Source organism: Gadus chalcogrammus, chromosome 20, assembly GCF_026213295.1.
Source record: "Gadus chalcogrammus isolate NIFS_2021 chromosome 20, NIFS_Gcha_1.0, whole genome shotgun sequence".
Taxonomy (NCBI): domain Eukaryota; kingdom Metazoa; phylum Chordata; class Actinopteri; order Gadiformes; family Gadidae; genus Gadus; species Gadus chalcogrammus.
Window position 1 is genome coordinate 2,224,050 of NC_079431.1, and position 18,459 is coordinate 2,242,508.

General features: G+C 48.2%; 2 protein-coding genes across 5 annotated transcripts in view; one reads left to right on the plus strand and one right to left on the minus strand.

Annotated features, from left to right (window-relative positions):
- The first annotated feature begins 278 nt into the window (after window positions 1-278).
- Window positions 279-6,449, plus strand: prkra (protein kinase, interferon-inducible double stranded RNA dependent activator). Its single transcript, XM_056579255.1, has 8 exons — window positions 279-526; window positions 1,182-1,357; window positions 2,180-2,264; window positions 2,361-2,439; window positions 2,720-2,837; window positions 2,952-3,046; window positions 3,476-3,638; window positions 4,682-6,449. Exons 1-8 carry the CDS (start codon window positions 471-473, stop codon window positions 4,837-4,839), a joined length of 930 nt encoding a protein of 309 aa, XP_056435230.1. The 5' UTR covers window positions 279-470; the 3' UTR covers window positions 4,840-6,449.
- Window positions 6,450-8,662: 2,213 nt separating this feature from the next.
- osbpl6 (oxysterol binding protein-like 6) overlaps window positions 8,663-18,459 on the minus strand; it is a 44,560-nt gene continuing 34,763 nt past the window's right edge. For all 4 annotated transcript variants that reach the window (XM_056579258.1, XM_056579260.1, XM_056579257.1 and 1 more), the window contains 10 exons: window positions 17,161-17,248; window positions 14,933-15,186; window positions 13,620-13,757; window positions 12,349-12,412; window positions 11,995-12,073; window positions 11,460-11,604; window positions 11,136-11,280; window positions 10,748-10,874; window positions 10,093-10,215; window positions 8,663-9,057 (listed from right to left, as the gene is read on the minus strand). In XM_056579258.1, coding sequence (XP_056435233.1) covers window positions 8,946-9,057; window positions 10,093-10,215; window positions 10,748-10,874; window positions 11,136-11,280; window positions 11,460-11,604; window positions 11,995-12,073; window positions 12,349-12,412; window positions 13,620-13,757; window positions 14,933-15,186; window positions 17,161-17,248 — 1,275 coding nt within the window. In that variant the 3' untranslated portion in view covers window positions 8,663-8,945. The remainder of the gene's footprint in view (window positions 9,058-10,092; window positions 10,216-10,747; window positions 10,875-11,135; window positions 11,281-11,459; window positions 11,605-11,994; window positions 12,074-12,348; window positions 12,413-13,619; window positions 13,758-14,932; window positions 15,187-17,160; window positions 17,249-18,459) is intronic.

Genomic DNA, 18,459 nt, shown 5'->3' on the forward strand with positions numbered 1-18,459 from the left:
AACATTTTATGGATAAATTATTATTAGATATGATTATATTTAGGCCTATTCGATTATTTTACCAGACAATTGTGATTTACATGTTACAATTGTATTAGGCTATATGCAAACATTATGACATATGACACAATTATTAATACAAGTATATCACCATTATGTTGAATAGGCTTCCCTATATGTTATGGCAATAAAGAGAGCATATATTGGGACATTTATCGATTTTTACTACGCTGTTTGCATGACCAATAGATGGCAGTAACACGTTTTCCATGCGTTTCCACGGAAGCAGATGAAGTGACCCCTTTCGTGAACCGGATTGTAATTGTGTGGAAATGTGTAAAATCTCCAGTTAAACAATCACAAAGCTGTGAGCCTTACTATATGGTGAACCCGTATAGGAAATTATTGATAACGAGAGATATAGTACATAGATCTATTCCAGCAGATCGTCCTCCAAATCACCTCTCAAGATGTCTGAAGACGGATCAGGCCAGACGGCAGCGAACCGTATCCCCATAAACACGAGGTTAGTGATGTTCAACCTCTGCTGTCTTATATATAATATAATAATATATAATGCATGAAGAACGTTGGTTTGTATGAAACCAAGGGCATGCTGGTAAAAGCAGGACGACCCAAGCTGTGCGTAAAGGCCTTTATCTCCTTTAAAGACGAGCGGATAAGACAAATTGTCATTTTATATTCCAATGGGACGCACAGACTTGAAACAGAAACGAGTATTTGTTATGCGTTTTGAAATGCAGGCTATTAACCAAGCAGGTGGTGCTGCTGTTTTGAGCCTAATCGAAATTGAGTTGATTTCTGTAGAACTGACACAATGCAATACAGTCGGTGTTAAAGCTGTATGTACATCTATGTCTCCCCACGGCATGGTCACGATTTAACCCCAAAAAAGACTGCAAACATGGGACCGTTGAGCAGCTCTATAGAACCGACTGTATACAATACTGCCTGGTTACAGTTGTGGATAATGGCCAGGCCATTGTTTATAAAAAAAATAACAACAGGGTTGATCATATCACATTTAACCTTTCCCTACCTATCCCCCTGTCAAAAAACGATGTGCAGAACATTCATGCTTACCCCATTGGTTGTATTGTGTCATGGATGAGCCGGCGATGTGTTTCTAGGTAACCGATTTATTTCATGGTATTTCATAGCATGAATGTTAATCAACCGCAGAGGCCCGTGCACTGCAAAACGCCGATACAAATCCTCCACGAGTACGGCATCAAGACGGGCAACCTGCCGGTGTACACCATGGAGAAGGCAGAGGGGGAGGCCCACCAGCCCAGCTTCATCTTCAACGTCAAGATAGAAGACGTGTGCTGCTCAGGTTGGTGACAGCACCTCAGCTCGGAGCAACGGACCGTTTGGTTGGATCCTGATCCACCTGCAGTGAATTCAGGTGCATGTCCTCCTGAAGAAGCCGGTAGAGCGGTTGGAACGTGGGTGTCTTGCTCCAGGACGCCTGGGGATCGAACCCGGTACCCTTTGTCTCGGAGTGGAGCACGCCTCCTCGACCGATACACTTCTTATACTCTTGACCCCTAATCCTGTATATTATCCGAATATATTTGATCATATTGGACCCATACAAGAACACACATATATACTCTTACATGCATGTTACTGGTGAAATGGTACTTGGCATTGTGTAGCATCTTATCCCACCTATCTTTGTTGTGTACGGGGAATGGGTTAACCTATAGAGCAGGGGTCACCAACCTTTTTGAACCTGAGAGCTACCTCATGGGGACTGAGTCATACGAAAGGCACCCAGTTTGATACACTCTTCTGAATCAACAAATTTGCTCAGTTTGGCTTTAGTTATATATTATTATTATTGATTCATGATACTCATCTATGTGAAGACACTGATCTTGTTAAGGATTTCTCACAATAATGATCAACAATGACTTTGTTCAAGAATGGCTCATTCTTGAACAAAGAGTTGTTCAAGAATGAGCTGTGCTATTTCAGAACAGGCCTGCCGGCCCCTCATATAGTCCTTGCGGGCGCACTGGCCCTGGTCTGCACTGTGATGGTGACCCCTGCTATAGACTGTTAGTGCTTGGCACTTGTTGCCGTGGACATCTTTACGGTAATCTCTTAAGAAGCGGACATGCTTGTTAACCATCCCTCTCTTGTGTCCCAGGTCACGGTTCCAGTAAGAAGGCGGCCAAACACCGGGCGGCCGAGGGCGCTTTGAGCCTGCTGCAGATCAACATGGGATCCGCTGTGTAAGTCACCTCCGGATGATTGACACCTTGATCTGCCAATGAGGGGGCGTGTCTCCCTGTGAACGGTCACTGATGCCGTCGTTCCCTCCCCCCCAGGTGCCCTGCCGTCAAACAAGAAAGCAACGGTGTCGCGGCAGAGCCCAGCGAACACCCCAACTCAGTCGGCATATTGCAGGTCAGCGGGTGTAGAAGAAGAATGCGAAAGAATATCAACGTTTAACCCTGCCCTGGGGAACAAAGTAGTGCAATACAAGTCTTGAGTTTGTTAACTTATCTTTTTTGTTGTCTATATTTTGGGGGGTCATTCTCTGACTGGGGGACCGGTTCCACGGTAGAACGGGGTTGGGAGTTTAAATACATGCAAGTCAGTTTTAGACGAACACAGAGGGGCGACCGAGCAAGTAAAGTCTTCCCCCGTGTCCTTCATGTGATGTCCGTGGGTCTGTCCTCCCCAGGAGCTCGCTCTGCAGCGTGGCTGGCGTCTCCCCGAGTACACAGTCCTCATGGAGGCCGGCCCGCCCCACCGGAGGGAGTTCACGGTGACCTGCCGCATGGAGTCCCTCTCTGAGACCGGTGGGCTCTCCTCGCCCCGAGACGCATAATGTTCCACGAAATGTTGTTGCTAGTCGCCCCGCAACGAGCCGCCTGACTGAACTCCTCCTCCGGGTGTCCATGTCTTCTCCACAGCCGCGGGGAACTCGAAAAAGGCCGGGAAGCGAGCGGCGGCCAATAAGATGATTGCGAAGCTCCAGAGTCTGTCGGGATGCGGAGAAATAACCTGGGTACGTTTGGCACCGGCTGGCCCTTAGCGTGGTGGGTCCCCTGGCCTCTCTGCTGGGCGTACGGCCGAGTGATACCGGGTCTCTGTTGTTGACGAAGAACACCTTTCATACTATTAATCGTTTAAGAAATGTACATAGTGCAGGGGAATTCTTTTTTTTGTTTTCATGCATTCTTACAACCAAATGACAATGAAAATATAACGTGAAAATATTTGATGTGTGATGAAGGATATGAAATAACTGTTATTACTTTTAGTTGCTGTTTAATCATTTAGACAGACACTGCTATCCATGGAGCAGCAGATGGCTTATGTTAGGGCGTCCTGCCCGAGGATGCCCACAGCGTAGGCACTGAGGACATCGCGGATCGAACCCAGAACCTCGCAGTCCCTTCAAACGTGTTTGGTCCTAAACGTGTTCTTGTCCCAGGCCCCTAAACCCAGCGTCCGTCTGGAGGAGCTGCGGAGCTCCACCGCGGAGAAGCTCTCTCTGCTGCGCCGGAGCCCGCTGAGCATCCCCAACACGGACTACATCCAGATGATGTCGGAGCTCGCCACGGAGCAGAGCTTCGAGGTCGCCTACTTCAACATCGGTACGACCGAACCCGGCGCCTTTCGAGCACCCTGTTATGTTCTGTCATGTGCTCTGTCATGTGCTCTGTCATGTGCTCTGTCATGTGCTCTGTCATGTGTTCTGTTATGTGCTCTGTCATGTTCTCTGTCATGTTCTCTGTCATGTGCTGTCATGTTCTCTGTTCTGTTATGTTCTCTGTCATGTGCTCTGTCATGTTCTCTGTTCTGTTCTGTTCTCTGTCATGTGCTCTGTCATGTTCTCTGTTCTGTTATGTTCTCTGTTCTGTTATGTTCTCTGTCATGTTCTCTGTTCTGTTCTGTTCTCTGTCATGTGCTCTGTCATGTTCTCTGTTCTTTTATGTTCTCTGTTCTGATCTGTCATGTTCTCTGTCTTGTTCTCTGTTATGTTCTCTATTATGTTCTCTGTCATGTTCTCTGTCATGTTCTCTGTCATGTTCTCTGTTATGTTCTCTGTTCTGTCATGTTCTCTGTCATGTTCTCTGTCATGTTCTCTGTTATGTTCTCTGTTCTGTCATGTTCTCTGTTATGTTCTCTGTCATGTGCTCTGTCATGTTCTCTGTTATGTTCTCTGTTCTGTTATGTGTTTTATGTGCATCATCTGAATGCTCTGCTGATGCACATAACAGAGTACCGACTTTACTACGGCACAAGACGACAGCCATCTCCGTCTCGTCTTCTGATGTGTGTTTTGTCACGTCATTGGTTCCTCCTCGTACCGTTTGTAAGTTTGTTGTCAGCAGGTCTGTGTTGGAGAAGAGTTGCTCCACCATGATGAGACCGGCCTGAGTAAATGCTGGTGTGTGTGTGTGTGTGTGTGTGTGTGTTTGGGGGCGTGTGTGTGGGGGGGGCGTGTGTGGGGGCGACGTGTGTGGGGGCGACGGTAGCACCCTGAGCAAGGCGCCTCACCCTAACTGCTCTTGACGAGCTGGCTGTCGCCCTGCGTGGTCGGCTCCGCCGTCGGTGTGTGAATGAATTGTTCCAAGTCGCTTTGGATCAAAGCGTCAGCAAAGTCCCCTAAATGTGAGCGCGTGTGTGTTTGCAGACGAGCTGACGGTGAACGGGCAGTACCAGTGCCTGGTGGAGCTGTCCACCACGCCGGTGACCGTGTGCCACGGGACCGGCATCAGCTGCGGGAACGCGCAGAACGACGCGGCGCACAGCGCCCTGCAGTACGTCAAGATCATGGCGTCGGCCAACTGAAGCCGGCGACATCAGTGGCACCCACCTGTTTTTTTTTTATGTATCTCCGAAGAGAGAGGCGTGTGTGTATATACCCATGGACACATTGAGACCTTTTTTGTCAGGTTTTTTCATTTGTATTTATTTTTGGTTTAAATCCATGGACACCAGTTACTTCTGAACGTCCATAAAGCACTCGTTGGTAAGCTTTGTGTGTGGCCCTGTCGAGTGATGCGTTGTGTTCCACGTCTTGTTCTTTTAAAACACTCATTTGAGCGGCAGCTTTAGCCGCAGAATGGAATCAATGGAACAAGCACTTCTTGATGAGTGATGAGATTTACTAGGATTAATATATCTATATGTTAAGGGAGCTAATTGATGGAAATAGTAAATGGTATTGTTTGTTTAAGAGTAATGGAAAGGCCTTCTATTTGAGTTTATTTTCTATCCAGTTAATTTGATGATGTGTAACTAACGATAGCCATTTGGTTAGGATAAGTCTGTGTTTAGAAACGTTTAATGACTTGACACTAAAATAGGAACTAGTCTCGGTAGCTACAAATGCCATTCCCCTTAAAAAAATTGTTGTGACTGAAAAGTATTTTGACAGTACTGTTCAACTTAATTTCTGTGTTTTTCCAGCCTTTTTACCCAAACGTTCATCTGTACTTTGAAAATATGAAAAAACAATTGTGACATTTGTTTCAAGTTTGACCGTCTCATTCTGTTATTTAGGCCGTTTAATTCTTTGTATTAAAGAATATGTAGGAGGTATCCAATATTTTAACTTAGAAAGTCTTCAACACATAAGAGGGGTGTAAATCATGCTCGGAGCAGGAGGAAATGTGAAAGATGACTTCCACCAGCGATGCATTAAAAGTGACATATTATACTAATAATATTACACTTACTCCTGGTGGTATATTATGTCACCTTTAACATTTCCCCCGATACAGAGCCCCTATCTTCTTTCAGTATTTAGCCAGCGAAGTACAGCAAATACTACTCCCGAGTCCCAAGTTTTGAAGTTTTATTAAAACAAGCACTATGTAGCAGCAGAGTACCGTGTTCGTGGAGAGATATGTACTTCTTAAAATTGCACTTCAGAAGGTACCCATTGGAGAATGGATTCTGAGAACCTCGACGACGGCACCTCGCGATAGGCCCACGCGTCTGTCCGTCAAACTAAAGACCCAATCAGGGAAAGGAAACCTTTTGTAAGGCTTTTGCAACATTCATTGGCAGGCGGTTCAACATGCAGGGAGGAGAACGGGTGGGCATCTTCTGAGAGGGGTCATTGGGTCATGGCCTGGCCTACAGTGATCAAGAGCTTCAGGACGTTTTCTTTTTTCTATGGAACAAAGTTCAGAGGTTCTACGACACCACACACTAAGCAATACAATTTCTTCCCGGAAAAAAAAAATTCGGAATAACCCATTACGTTTCAAAAACATTTACTTTGTCAGTTAGGCCTTTATTTTTTTTATTTTAATATCACCCCCGTGTGTAAATGTATTGTAATTGCAGTTATCGACAATAAGCGCATCTGTTACTTGTGGGGCAAACGGAATGAGGAACATCTTTAATACGCAAGCATATTACAGTCAAATAAACAATTCTTTGCCATCTTAAGCGAGACATCCAGTGTCTGATATTCTTCTTCTTTTGTATGTACTTTACAGACTTCGGTGCCGTTACATTCTGTCCACAGCTTGTCCTTTTTTTTCCCAGTTAATTATCCCCGGAGGTTTTTTTTTACGCATGTTGTGCAGGGCTGGAGCGCTAGGGGCATATCTTCTTGCCATGGGCGGGTGGCGGGAGAGGGCTTTCTGGTCAGTAGTGTGTACGTGAGGCATTGATAAAAATGCGTTAAGGCACAGCAAGTGGAATCGATGCTGACGAGTCGTAGGAGCATTAAGCAGGTGACCAGGAGAGACTAGAGATACCGTGAACAGCAAGTGTACCCGCAGAACATGGACGCTGCATAAGCTGTGTAACTTTTGGTTTTGGCGTCGACACAGATCAAGTGTGAACTGTGCGCAGGGTTGATTTTATGCGTTATATAGTTTTCAAATTCTAGATATTTATTTTACAGGTTTCGATCGCAGTATATACCGTATGTCTGTATGACCCTTTTTGTAGATTTTGCCCCGTTGGTTTAAAGGAAATCACAATTGTTCTCATGTTTTCACCCAAATGCACAATGCACTGTACATTAGTGTATCCAGTCTTGGCCTGGGGATCAATCTGAAGTGCGTGATGAAAACATATACGACTACACTGACGCAAAATATGAACTCTGATATGCTTTGCAATTGATCTAGAAACCTATAATAAGAAAAAAATAAGTTAGTGCTTTGAGGCCCATGGTCATAGCAGTACATTCTCTGTAGGTTTGCGTTTATATATATATATATATATATATATATATATATATATATATATATATATATATATATATATATATATATATATGCACACATACACACATATAGACCTATATATATCTCCTCAAGGTCTTTGGCTTCAGTGTCTACAATATTTGGGAAACTGAATACGTTTGAATGACACACGGTTGTCGTTCAATAACTAAGATTAGGGGGCAGATATCTACTCTATATCCCTTTTTGAAGTGGCGGGAAAAGCTATAGTAGCCGTTGATGTCATCAACAGTGATGATGACCAGCAGAGTGCGTTGGCTGGGGAACCCGCGCGCATCACGTCTTCCAACTCTAGCTATACTTTGTTTTCCATTGTGCATATCTATGTGTCACAGAATGCTTCGTTAATGTTGATTTGTTTTTTCTCTGTATATAATAACGTACAGGAGGAAATGGGACTGGACAACTGTAAGTGTGTGTGCGTGTGTGTGCGTGTGTGTGCGTGTGCGTGTGTTTATGTGTCTGATATAGATGATCTATCTACACATGCTTTGGAAAGGGGGCTTTGTTTGTGTGTTGAAACATATAACTGTGAGGATAAGCTAGGTTTAAACCCCCGGTGTGATGAGGAGTCATATGTCTGGATATTATATCATCTTTTTTCCTATTGACACAACACTTCTATAATGAAGACACAACGTATGCCGGAAAAGTCTTCTACAAGGACAGTCAAAGCCTTTCTCAGAATTACCATTTGTTATGGGTGCCTTCTAAAATGACATTAAATATGTCAATTCCCGACACGCCTCAAGCTGATCTCTGCCCAAGAGAGCGTACTGCTATGGTACAGATCAACAATAATGAAATGAAAAAAATTAAATTAACAAACCAATGCTTAAATGAACAAATTATTACCACTATACCCTTTTTTAGTAAATCTATGAGTCCAGTATATATTACAAAAATACCTCTTTTTCTACAACAAATTACTTTGATATGGTATAATATGTATAGTATGGCGGTAAGTGCCAACGAAAGCTGCACTCTAAACATGCATGATACATACATTAGGTAATCAAAGGTCAAATCATCATCTAAACGAAAACGCTTCTGAGAAAGGAAAAAAGCTTTTCACTTTAAAACTGTGTGTGTGTGTATGTGTGTGTGTGTGTGTATGAGTTGAGCTGTGCGCACAAGTGTGTGTGTGTCTGTGTGTGTGTTTGTGCAGGTGTGTGTGTGTCTGTGTGTGTGTTTGTGCAGGTGTGTGTGTGTGTGTGTGTGTGTGTGTGTGTGTGTGTGTGTGTGTGTGTGTGTGTGTGTGACGGGTGACTTGTTAAGGCAAAGACTCAAAAGTTAAAACTGCTCCGGACACGGTCTACACCGACGCTCCGTCGCCATGGAAACCCCAGCATCTTACACACACAATGAGGAGGGGTGGGGGGTGAGGGGGGGGGGGGGTCCTGGCAGCGGACGCTTCCATGGATGGACGACCAGGATGACCTCGCCACTGAACCCGCCCCCGCCTCCCACTCCGGGTTCCGGGAGAGGGAGGCGGTCGCCGGGGCAACGGGGCGAGGTCCGGGCTGGGGGCTCGCGGTCCCGTCCTTCCATGCACGTCTGAGTTCTGTCTCGCAAAGCGGTGATCACTGTGACGGATTGTGCATAGACAGCAGGCCTCGCTGATCCTCTCCTGCGGCGCGACGCACGCCGGGGCCAACCGCTTCCTCGACTCCACGGCGCCCTGTGCTACCACAGGGCTAACGTATACTCCATGTTGATGAAGCCAGGGTTCTTGCGCAAGTCCCAGTAGGTGTTGTTAGAAACCCACCTCTCTCTCTGGTTGGCGTCCACCACTTTCCTAGGAAGAGACAGACCAGCAGAGTGTTAGACTAGAGACACAGACACCAAGAGACAAACAGAGTGTTAGACTAGAGACACAGACAGCAGAGTGTTAGACTAGAGACACAGACAGCAGAGTGTTAGACTAGAGACACAGACAGTGTTAGACTAGAGACACAGACAGCAGAGTGTTAGACTAGAAACACAGACAGCAGAGTGTTAGACCAGAGACACAGACAGCAGAGTGTTAGACCAGAGACACAGACAGCTGAGTGTTAGACTAGAGACACAGACAGCAGAGTGTTAGACTAGAGACACAGACAGCAGAGTGTTAGACTAGAGACACAGACAGCAGAGTGTTAGACTAGAGACACAGACAGCAGAGTGTTAGACTAGAGACAGAGAGCAGAGTGTTAGACTAGAGACACAGACAGCAGAGTGTTAGACTAGAGACACAGACAGCAGAGTGTTAGACTAGAGACACAGACAGCAGAGTGTTAGACTAGAGACACAGACAGCAGAGTGTTAGACTAGAGACACAGACAGCAGAGTGTTAGACCAGAGACACAGACAGGAGAGTGTTAGACTAGAGACAGAGAGCAGAGTGTTAGACTAGAGACACAGACAGCATTGTGTTAGACTAGAGACACAGACAGCAGAGTGTTAGACTAGAGACACAGACAGCAGAGTGTTAGACTAGAGACACAGACAGCAGAGTGTTAGACTAGAGACACAGACAGCAGAGTGTTAGACTAGAGACACAGACAGCAGAGTGTTAGACCAGAGACACAGACAGGAGAGTGTTAGACTAGAGACAGAGAGCAGAGTGTTAGACTAGAGACACAGACAGCATTGTGTTAGACTAGAGACACAGACAGCAGAGTGTTAGACTAGAGGCACTGCAGACGCAGTCAACTAGAAAGTGATATTCTGAAAGCGCCGGTCAGCATGTGTGTGTTTGTGTGTGTATGTGTGCAGATTTGTGTGTGTGAGTAAGTGTGTAGTTTTGTGTGTCTGCAATGCAATGCGTGTGCGTGTGCGTGTGCGCTCCCACCTGAAGAAGCGAGGCTGGGGTCTGATGTTGTTGTCCTCGTTCCACTTCCTGCGGACACGCTGCAGGTCTTCGATGCGCTGCTTCTCCGACGACGCCATCTCCAGGTTCCCCTCCTCCAGGTGCCTTCCCCGGCGAACCACAACACAATACATCACATCGCGACCGCGGCGGTGGGGGAACGGGCTACGGGGGGGCCACATAAGACTGAAAGGACTGTGGGGTTGGGTCAGGCTGCTTTAACCAGCCATCCGCCACACAAACGCCACCAGGACCCATTGTCGCCTTTTCCTATCGTCGATTGGGAGTGTTGATCTACATGCATCGTGTTTTTCTATCCCTCCTACGCTGGCGGAAGGACAGATGTCGCGGGTTCGAGTCCCGGGGCGTAGACGGCGCGGGGGGGGGAGGGTGACGGTCAAAGCACTTGGCTAGAACTCGAACAAGCCTGCCCACCATGGGCTACACATACTATGGATAACACCTACTGTAACAACACACTAATATTCACATACTAAAGGGGTAATTAGTATTTTGACAAATCAAATTACTCTCTTAGTAGGAGGGCAGCAACACAAAGAACTAATCCTGTGGCTTAACGTTAGCTTTTTGGATGTCGTGTAATTTCTACTCCCAGGGTGAGCAGTTGGAGGCGTACCTTTGATCGGGTCGGAATCTGGCGTCTGTGGGCGGCAGGGCATCTTTTAACTCTGGACAGAGCTCATTGAGCTCAATAGCGAACCTGGTGAAGCCATAGTACAGCTCGTAGTCTGTGGGCATGGAACCTGGCGAAGGAGCAAGAGAAAGGTCTGGTGAATCATTCATACCAACATGAACGCTATCCTATTGTGTTGGGTTTTAATTTACTTTATAATTGTTATTGACCTACCCGGTCATCAGCGAGAAATACTGTACATGTTTTAAGTTCACCATGTTACCTTGGAGTGTACGTGTGCCCTCTAGTGGTCAGTCATATATTAATGCGGCTTTATTAACAAAGATCCGATCAATGCTAAAACTTATGGGAGGTAAGAGCAGGCGCTCACCTGGCCTCCAGACGCATTTGGCAGAGGGTGGAACGCCACAGTAGAGGCCCTCGTGCCACTTGCCAAACAGCCGATGGACGACTTTCCCTTCCTGGTCCATCACAAAGCCCTGCACCTCGTTCACGTTGGAGCTCCAGTAGTTTCCCTAGAAGAGACGCGTAGCATGAGCTAAAGGGTCCTCAGTCGTCAGGGCCATGTGTTCGTGTCACCTGGCTTTGAGGGTACCAATGCCTTTGTTTCGGGAGGAGATTATATTCCCTTCATCAACTGGTATCTAAAACACACATTCTGCTTTGGTTACCGGGGCTGGTTGTTGACGCGTACCTTGACGAAGGTGAGTTTGCACAGGCAAGCGCTGCTCTTGGTGTTCCTGATGGTGATCTCGCCGTAGTGCTCGATCCAGCGTCTGCCGCTCAGGATGTTGTGTACGCAGGTGGTGACCTTGTTCCACTCATAGTGGTCCCCGAACCTGGAGGGTGGACCAGCTGTCGGTTAGCCTTCATGCTAACCCCACCACAGGCGGAGCTGCTGAGGATAGCTAGCTACTGTAGAGGTCCTCGCAGCGATGCTGGTTTGTGCCAACAGTGATGTCTTCATACATCACAGTATTACAGTTATAGACTACAGCAATTAATACGAGTTATTTTGATTTGAGGAAAGGCAACATAGCAATTCAAGTTACAATTCAAGTCCACTAATGACAAGGTAGACCTTCCGATCTTAAAATCATGCGCGTCCAACACAATGAGAAGAGTCACCGAAGACAGCAGGCATATACAAAAGACACATGGACACAATAGCACAATACCATTGTAGGCAATATCTAAGCTGGACTCATTGTGAAACGTAAACCTGTCACCTTGGCAGCATGACGTTCACCGTCCCGATCGGGAGAATCTCCATCGACTTCCCCCAGAATTTGTTTTTCCATCTCACGTCTGACGAGCACAGAAAGGCAATCAATTAAAACCACAAAGGCTAATTGGATTAATCAGCATAGCTGTTACACATGATCCCAACATTCTCGGCTGCAAACAAATCATTATCCCATCACAGCCCCAACAGCTGCCTCATTAATGAGACGAACATTATTAATATTCGCTTTCCCAGATCTCAACGACAAGCTGAATATTTAATAAACCATCGAATCCTATCAACGTAAACAGTTTTCCCCCAAATCCTCGTTAGAGTACGGGTTGGCTAATGACGGTACCTTGCCAGAAGGTGAAGTTCTTGGATTCGCAGTGGCAAGCCGAGATGGGGGGATGATGGCTGACCTGAGAGAAAGACGAGATCACATAACCAGCGTCTGACATCTGCTGTTACCGCACACGCTGTTCCCCGGTAACCCGGTCGCGGCCGGTTAGCCCCTAACGCATAATTCATGCTGCAGTTGAGCTCTCTTAGGGCTTCCGGACACGGGTACACCAGGAGAAAACCCTGATCCCCTGCTCCCATGACCCGCGTGAGGGCAAAGACTACTGCGGTACGGACCGAGGACAGAGCCCTCGGGAGCACCCCCCACCGATGGGGAACACAGACGCTCGCTCTCGGCACGATGAGGACATGTTCATGTTACGATAGAGTTGTTCCGATACCGATACCATTATCGGAAATTCCTCAGAATCTGCTTAAACTGCGGTATCGGGTATCGCCAGGGACGCAAGTATATGTGCCGATCCGATACCATTACGTGACTAGCTTAGTAGGCTACACAGGCAAAGAACATCACAACCACGTGCGTTGTTATGCTGTGTTCGTTAACGGTCAGAGGTGGAAAGTCGGAATGGGAAACGTGTCATCTCCGACCTACAGATTATACATTCCTGTCATCGTAAGAGAACCCTTCAAAAGAACAATGCTATTAGCATCGTATATACTCGGTATTGGCCGATACACAAATTCAGGAATGGGTATCGGGAAGGAAAAACTTCTCTACTAGGAACGTGTCCTTTATGGTTATCAAGTCGGCGCAGCTGATCCTAACTGTGAATAATGGAGTGTGTGAGATGAGTTAGTGGCAAATTAGGAAGAATAGACACAGGGTTAGTTATTTTGAATTTGACAAATGGATGTTAAACATAGCAATTCAAGATTGTATTAGCAAGTATGCTAATGACAAGGTGGACGTTGTTGTGGTTTCACAGATCTTAGAATTACCCATTGTCTAAATATCATTAAGACTGACCTAAGACTCTGGGCGGTTATAGAGTACACATGGACACAATATAAAGCCTTGTTGTCACAGAGACCAGAACATCTAAGCTGGACTCGTTGTCCTATCGTGGGGATATAGAGAGCACACGGTGAGCTCTCATCTCCATCAGATAGGAAGCAGGTTACTCTCTTCACCTGCTAATCTGCCCCACAATTAGCCTAGCATGCATCTCTCAGAGCAATGCCAGGTAACGGCTCACTGGGAATCTAATTAAACCTACCGGTCTCCCTAATTAAGACGGTAAGGCGATCTGTTAACACACATACTTGTTCAGAGAAAAAACAGAAGCCCTTGTCCTCCCGAATACATTCGTAGGACTCTCCGAGTAGAGGGTTAAATGGCTTGCTTCCTGCGCGGTAGTAGGTGGAAGAGTAGCCTGAGATGGCGAAGGCTGCGACGATGACCTGGGAGAGAGACACAGAGAGAGAGAGAGAGAGAGAGAGAGAGAGAGAGAGAGAGAGAGAGAGAGAGAGAGAGAGAGAGAGAGAGAGAGAGAGAGAGAGAGAGAGAGAGAGAGAGAGAGAGAGAGAGAGAGACAGAGAGACGGAGAGACAGAGAGAGAGAGAGAAAAAGAGAGACAGAAAGAAAGTGAAAGCCAGAGACAGAGGGAGAGAGAGACACAGACAGAAAATAAAGAAAAAAAGAGAGAGAGAGGAGGAGAGGAAGACAGGGAAAGAGAAAGGGAGGGAAAGAGAAATAAATATATGAGTCAACCAAAGTGAGCCCGGATTACCCAGCTTATAACAAAGGTCTTAGCGCAGATGAGCCAAACGGTGTGAACAGTCGGCCATAAACAGGGCAGAGTGACCCTTGGTGGGCAGATGCATCATGGGAGCTACGTGGGGGTCACGGCTGTGACTCCACCATGAGACGGGCCGCTGCGGGCCAACGACCCGGCGCCACCGCAGACGACACGTGTTCGGGTTTCACGTCCGCAGGGAGTCACGATGTCGAACACGGGTCGGCCCGGTCCCATTCTGGAGCCTCTGTCACCTGAACCCCCCCCTCCCCCTCTCCCCCCCCCCCCCCCCCCCTCCCCCGTCTATCCAATATCCCAGTTCCAGTTCCGCCTCGGAAGGAGTCGAGACCCGGGCCGGGCTTTGTGTCAAACCAACAGGAGGGAGGGACAGACCTGACCTGACTCCCTGCCGGCTGGGATGGGGAGAGGGTCACTGCTGCTCTGAACAGAACAGCTCCAGCTTCTTCAAAGCAGAGGGAAACGTATAAAAACTTTTTGGTGGAAACATACGATTTTACTCCAGTTTCCTTGAAATTAAGGTCTTATTCCATCGACTGCCACAAAATGCCATCGTCTGCCATGTTGCCGACCCTATAAGGCATATCACCACATTTAAAGGTTTTCGGTCCCTTGGCTCTTAAAGGCTGTTTAAGCCCTCACCATGCGTAAGAAGGGGTCTTCCTCTCATGAGACATATTTAAAGGTGTACCTGGCCCTTTAAGGCTCACCATGCGTTCAAAGGGGTCGTCATATTTAAAGGTGTACCTGGCCCTTTAAGGCTCACCATGCGTTCGAAGGGGTCGTCATATTTAAAGGTGTACCTGGCCCTTTAAGGCTCACCATGCGTTCGAAGGGGTCCTCCGTCTCGGCGGCCTTGTCCAGCAGCTCGCTGTACTCGAGCTCCTCACACATGTGCTGCAGCGTGTTGAGCGGCTCGTTGAGCTCCACCGGCATGGACACCTTGGACAGGTCCTTGCCGATGTTGTTGCGCAGGATGTTCCACAGGTTGATGTTGCTGGTGTCCGGGGACGGCGCCGGCAGGCAGATACGCCGTCCGTTGCGGAAAGCGCTGGCCACGAAGTCGCCGTTGGCCACTGGAGTGGGGCGGCGTGGGGGGGTTGGGAGGAGGAATACTCATATTAATGCATTCGATTTATACACTCACGCTTTACAGAGTGAACATTCAAAATAAAATGATTGAAGTAGGACGTATATAAGTAGGAAAAAAGAAGGAAGGGGAGAAACGGTCAGGGGGTTATTGGGTGAAAGCCAAGTTAAAAAGGTGGGTTTTGAGGGCCTGTTAAAACGAAGGGAGAGGGTTAGGCTAACAATTCTGTCCTTTTGTAGGATCCAGTATGTAAATACTCCTAACTTGGCAATATCTTGGTCTAAGCGTTAACTATTCTGTCGGTGCGATTCCCCCGACCGTGGAACACGACGAGCAAGCGGCGGCCAAGCGCTCGCTCCTCCGTTCCATCTCAGCCTGTGGTTTAATAATATCCGAACATCGCTATCGCAGGGTAAATCAAACAACCTTTCCACAATATCCTCATCTCCCTGGGAACCCCGGATGATATCTAACCTCGTGTCCCGGTATTAATATGATAATAAACATCCTCTCTGTCCGGGAAGAAACCCAGCGGCTTCCTCGGGGAGCCTCCCTTAATAAAGTCTTCCAGAAGATGGCTTTAAAACTTTAAACGGACGTTTCTTCTCCTTTACAGGCGGCTAGCTTGATCGCTACATCGTGGTTGAAACAATAGAATGTAAGACGCTCATCGATAGCCTTCAATGTACCTTTTGTATTCTGATATACTTGCATGGATAGCTCTCTTTTTTGCAACCTCCTTAAGGCCGCTGTAGGTACGTTCTCAGCGTTGTAAAGAGAGAGAGAGCAGAAGACAGCGGGAGAGAGAGCGCCATTTAAAACAGGATCGAACAACCCAAAAACGGCTTCTCCCGCGGGTGACCCCGCACCTGAGAATCACAGGTAGGATGGCAGAAGACCCTGATTGGGTACAAATAGCCAGGAGTGGGAGCAGTCTAAAAACGAAATAGTCTCATACAAAGACAGGCGCAGTACACTTGAAACAGAAAATCAGCATTTCCCTTCCTAAGAGCGGACGGATAGTTAGGTTGAATTTGTAGCTCTGAGAGCCCCTTTAATGTCTTATCCTGAACGCTACAACAATCAAACCACCATTGCACCGCGACGAGAGGGTGCCACGTCGACCTCACGCTGACCTTGACTGAGATGTGAAAAGACAGAGTGGATGTGTCCCGAGCAGACACAGTCAGGACAGGAGGGGGGGGGGGGGGGAGTCGTGAGGTGAGAGAGTCTGGGGGGAGCGGGGGGGGGGATCCCCACTCCACATTGATAGCCCTCAGAAGCCTGACTAATGCTCTTGGCACCGAGCAACCCCGCAAAGTCAACCGTCTCACTGATAAATGAACCGGACGCGCACAAACACACACACACATTCAACGACTTTGTGTGTTTGTTTGTGCCTCGAAGCGTGTGTGTCGGTTTCTTTGTGTCTCAAGTGTGTGTGTGTGTATGTATGTGTGTGTGGGTGTGTGTGTCTGTGTCTTTAAGCATGTGTGTATATGTCTGTGTGTTTCTTTGAGTCTCTTAAGTGTGTGTGTGTGCGTCTCTGTCTTTAAGCATGTGTGTATGTGTTTGTGTGTGTCTTTGTGTCTCGAAGCGTGTGTGTGTGTGTGTGTGTCTGTGCATATGTATGTGTGTGTGTGTGTCTTTAAGCATATGTGTGTGTGTGCGTGTGCGTTCTTTCTTTCAAGTCTAACACTAAGCAGGCTTCAACCTGCAAGCTTTATCTGATTGGTTGATAGGATTCGAACCCCAAACATCCCCTTCCTCCCCCCTTCCTCCCCCCTTCCCCCCATCCTCTTCCTCCCATCCCCTTCCTCCCTCCCATCCCAGTACTCCCATCCCCTCCCAGTAGCGGCGAGGCGCTGGGCCGTGGGGTACTGTGGGGGGCCCGTAGGGAGCCTGTTGTGGGGTAATCAACAGCGTCTGGGGCGGCGTGGGCTCTGCGTCGGAGACTCACTCTGTCTGGAGACATTATCGGTCACACTGGCGTTGTCCTCCGAAATGTTATCGCTCACGTCACTGACGTATGACTCATCGTCTGAGGCCTGCGTGGGGAGAGGAGAGGGTAAGGCACACGCACGCACAAAAGGCACGCACACACACGTACGCATAGAAGTACACACACATACACAGGCGCCACCCACACACACAAGCACAAACACAGCGTACACACAAACACACACACGCAAACAGGCGCACACCCACACACAAATGGAAACACACACTGGCACACACACACACAGGCGCACAATACACATATACAGGCACACACACAAATGGACACATAAACACACACACATACACAGGCGCACACGTGCACACTCACGCACATGCACACACACATACAGACGCAGAGACACACATATATTCATACACTCACCAAAGCACCGACACACCAACAAACACATACACACACACACTCGTACAGTCATCGGAACACATACACATAAAGGGACACACACACACACACACACACGTACGTACGTACGTACGTACGTACGTACGGACACACACTACACACACACACACACACACACACACACACAATGCTTTTAGCCGGTGGCTAGCAAACTGCAGCAGGCGCTGGCTGCGTGTCCCACTGCAGCGATCACAGGACCAGACACTGCAGCATTTCAGCGCCGTTTCCTCAGCGCGGCAACGGGGCCGCTGACGCTGCCGAGGAGAAACCAGGAGCCGTGCCTCAGCTGCGTGATCAGCCCCCGCAGAGAGGGCGATGCTAAGCTAAGCGTCAGGCGGACGCAATGAAAGCAGACGAATGGTGACTAATCACTCCGCGGAGCTGCAAGCCGAGCGCCTTGCAGAGCCGCTGGGGCTAGGTGGCTAGGCTATCGGGCTGTTATCACCGCAGGCCGATATCCTTCACAGAAGTTGAAATGGACCATAAAAGCAACATGTCCGTCCCTCGGGAGGGGGGGGGGGGGGAATGGTTCTGGTGAGTCATGTGCTGAACCGCAAAACGGCTTATCGCCGGGAACCTTGAGCTAACAGAGGGCCTCGGCCGCAAGTGTAGGGGCCCTTCCGAGCCCCGGTGTGTGTGTGAGCCGGGGAGGGGGATTAGGCCCTGTGGAGGCGGGGGGGCCGACGCGGGCCCCCCCCACCGCCCCGGCTTTGTCAGGGCTTCCGCTGCGCGTTATCTCTGGCGCTCACGCGGCTCGGGGCAAACGCTGACTAACGGCGGGACTCGCGCTGAACTGTCCTCCGCGGGGCGTTATCTGCCTCCCCAGCAGCTGGCCCC

Bases quoted from the DNA above. Each gene is read 5' to 3' on its own strand.
- prkra (XM_056579255.1), top strand. From the start codon at position 471: ATGTCTGAAGACGGATCAGGCCAGACGGCAGCGAACCGTATCCCCATA. The intron at 1,358-2,179 runs GTTGGTGACAGC...CTTGTGTCCCAG, and splicing joins AGAAGACGTGTGCTGCTCAG to GTCACGGTTCCAGTAAGAAG. The intron at 2,838-2,951 runs GTGGGCTCTCCT...TCTTCTCCACAG, and splicing joins GGAGTCCCTCTCTGAGACCG to CCGCGGGGAACTCGAAAAAG.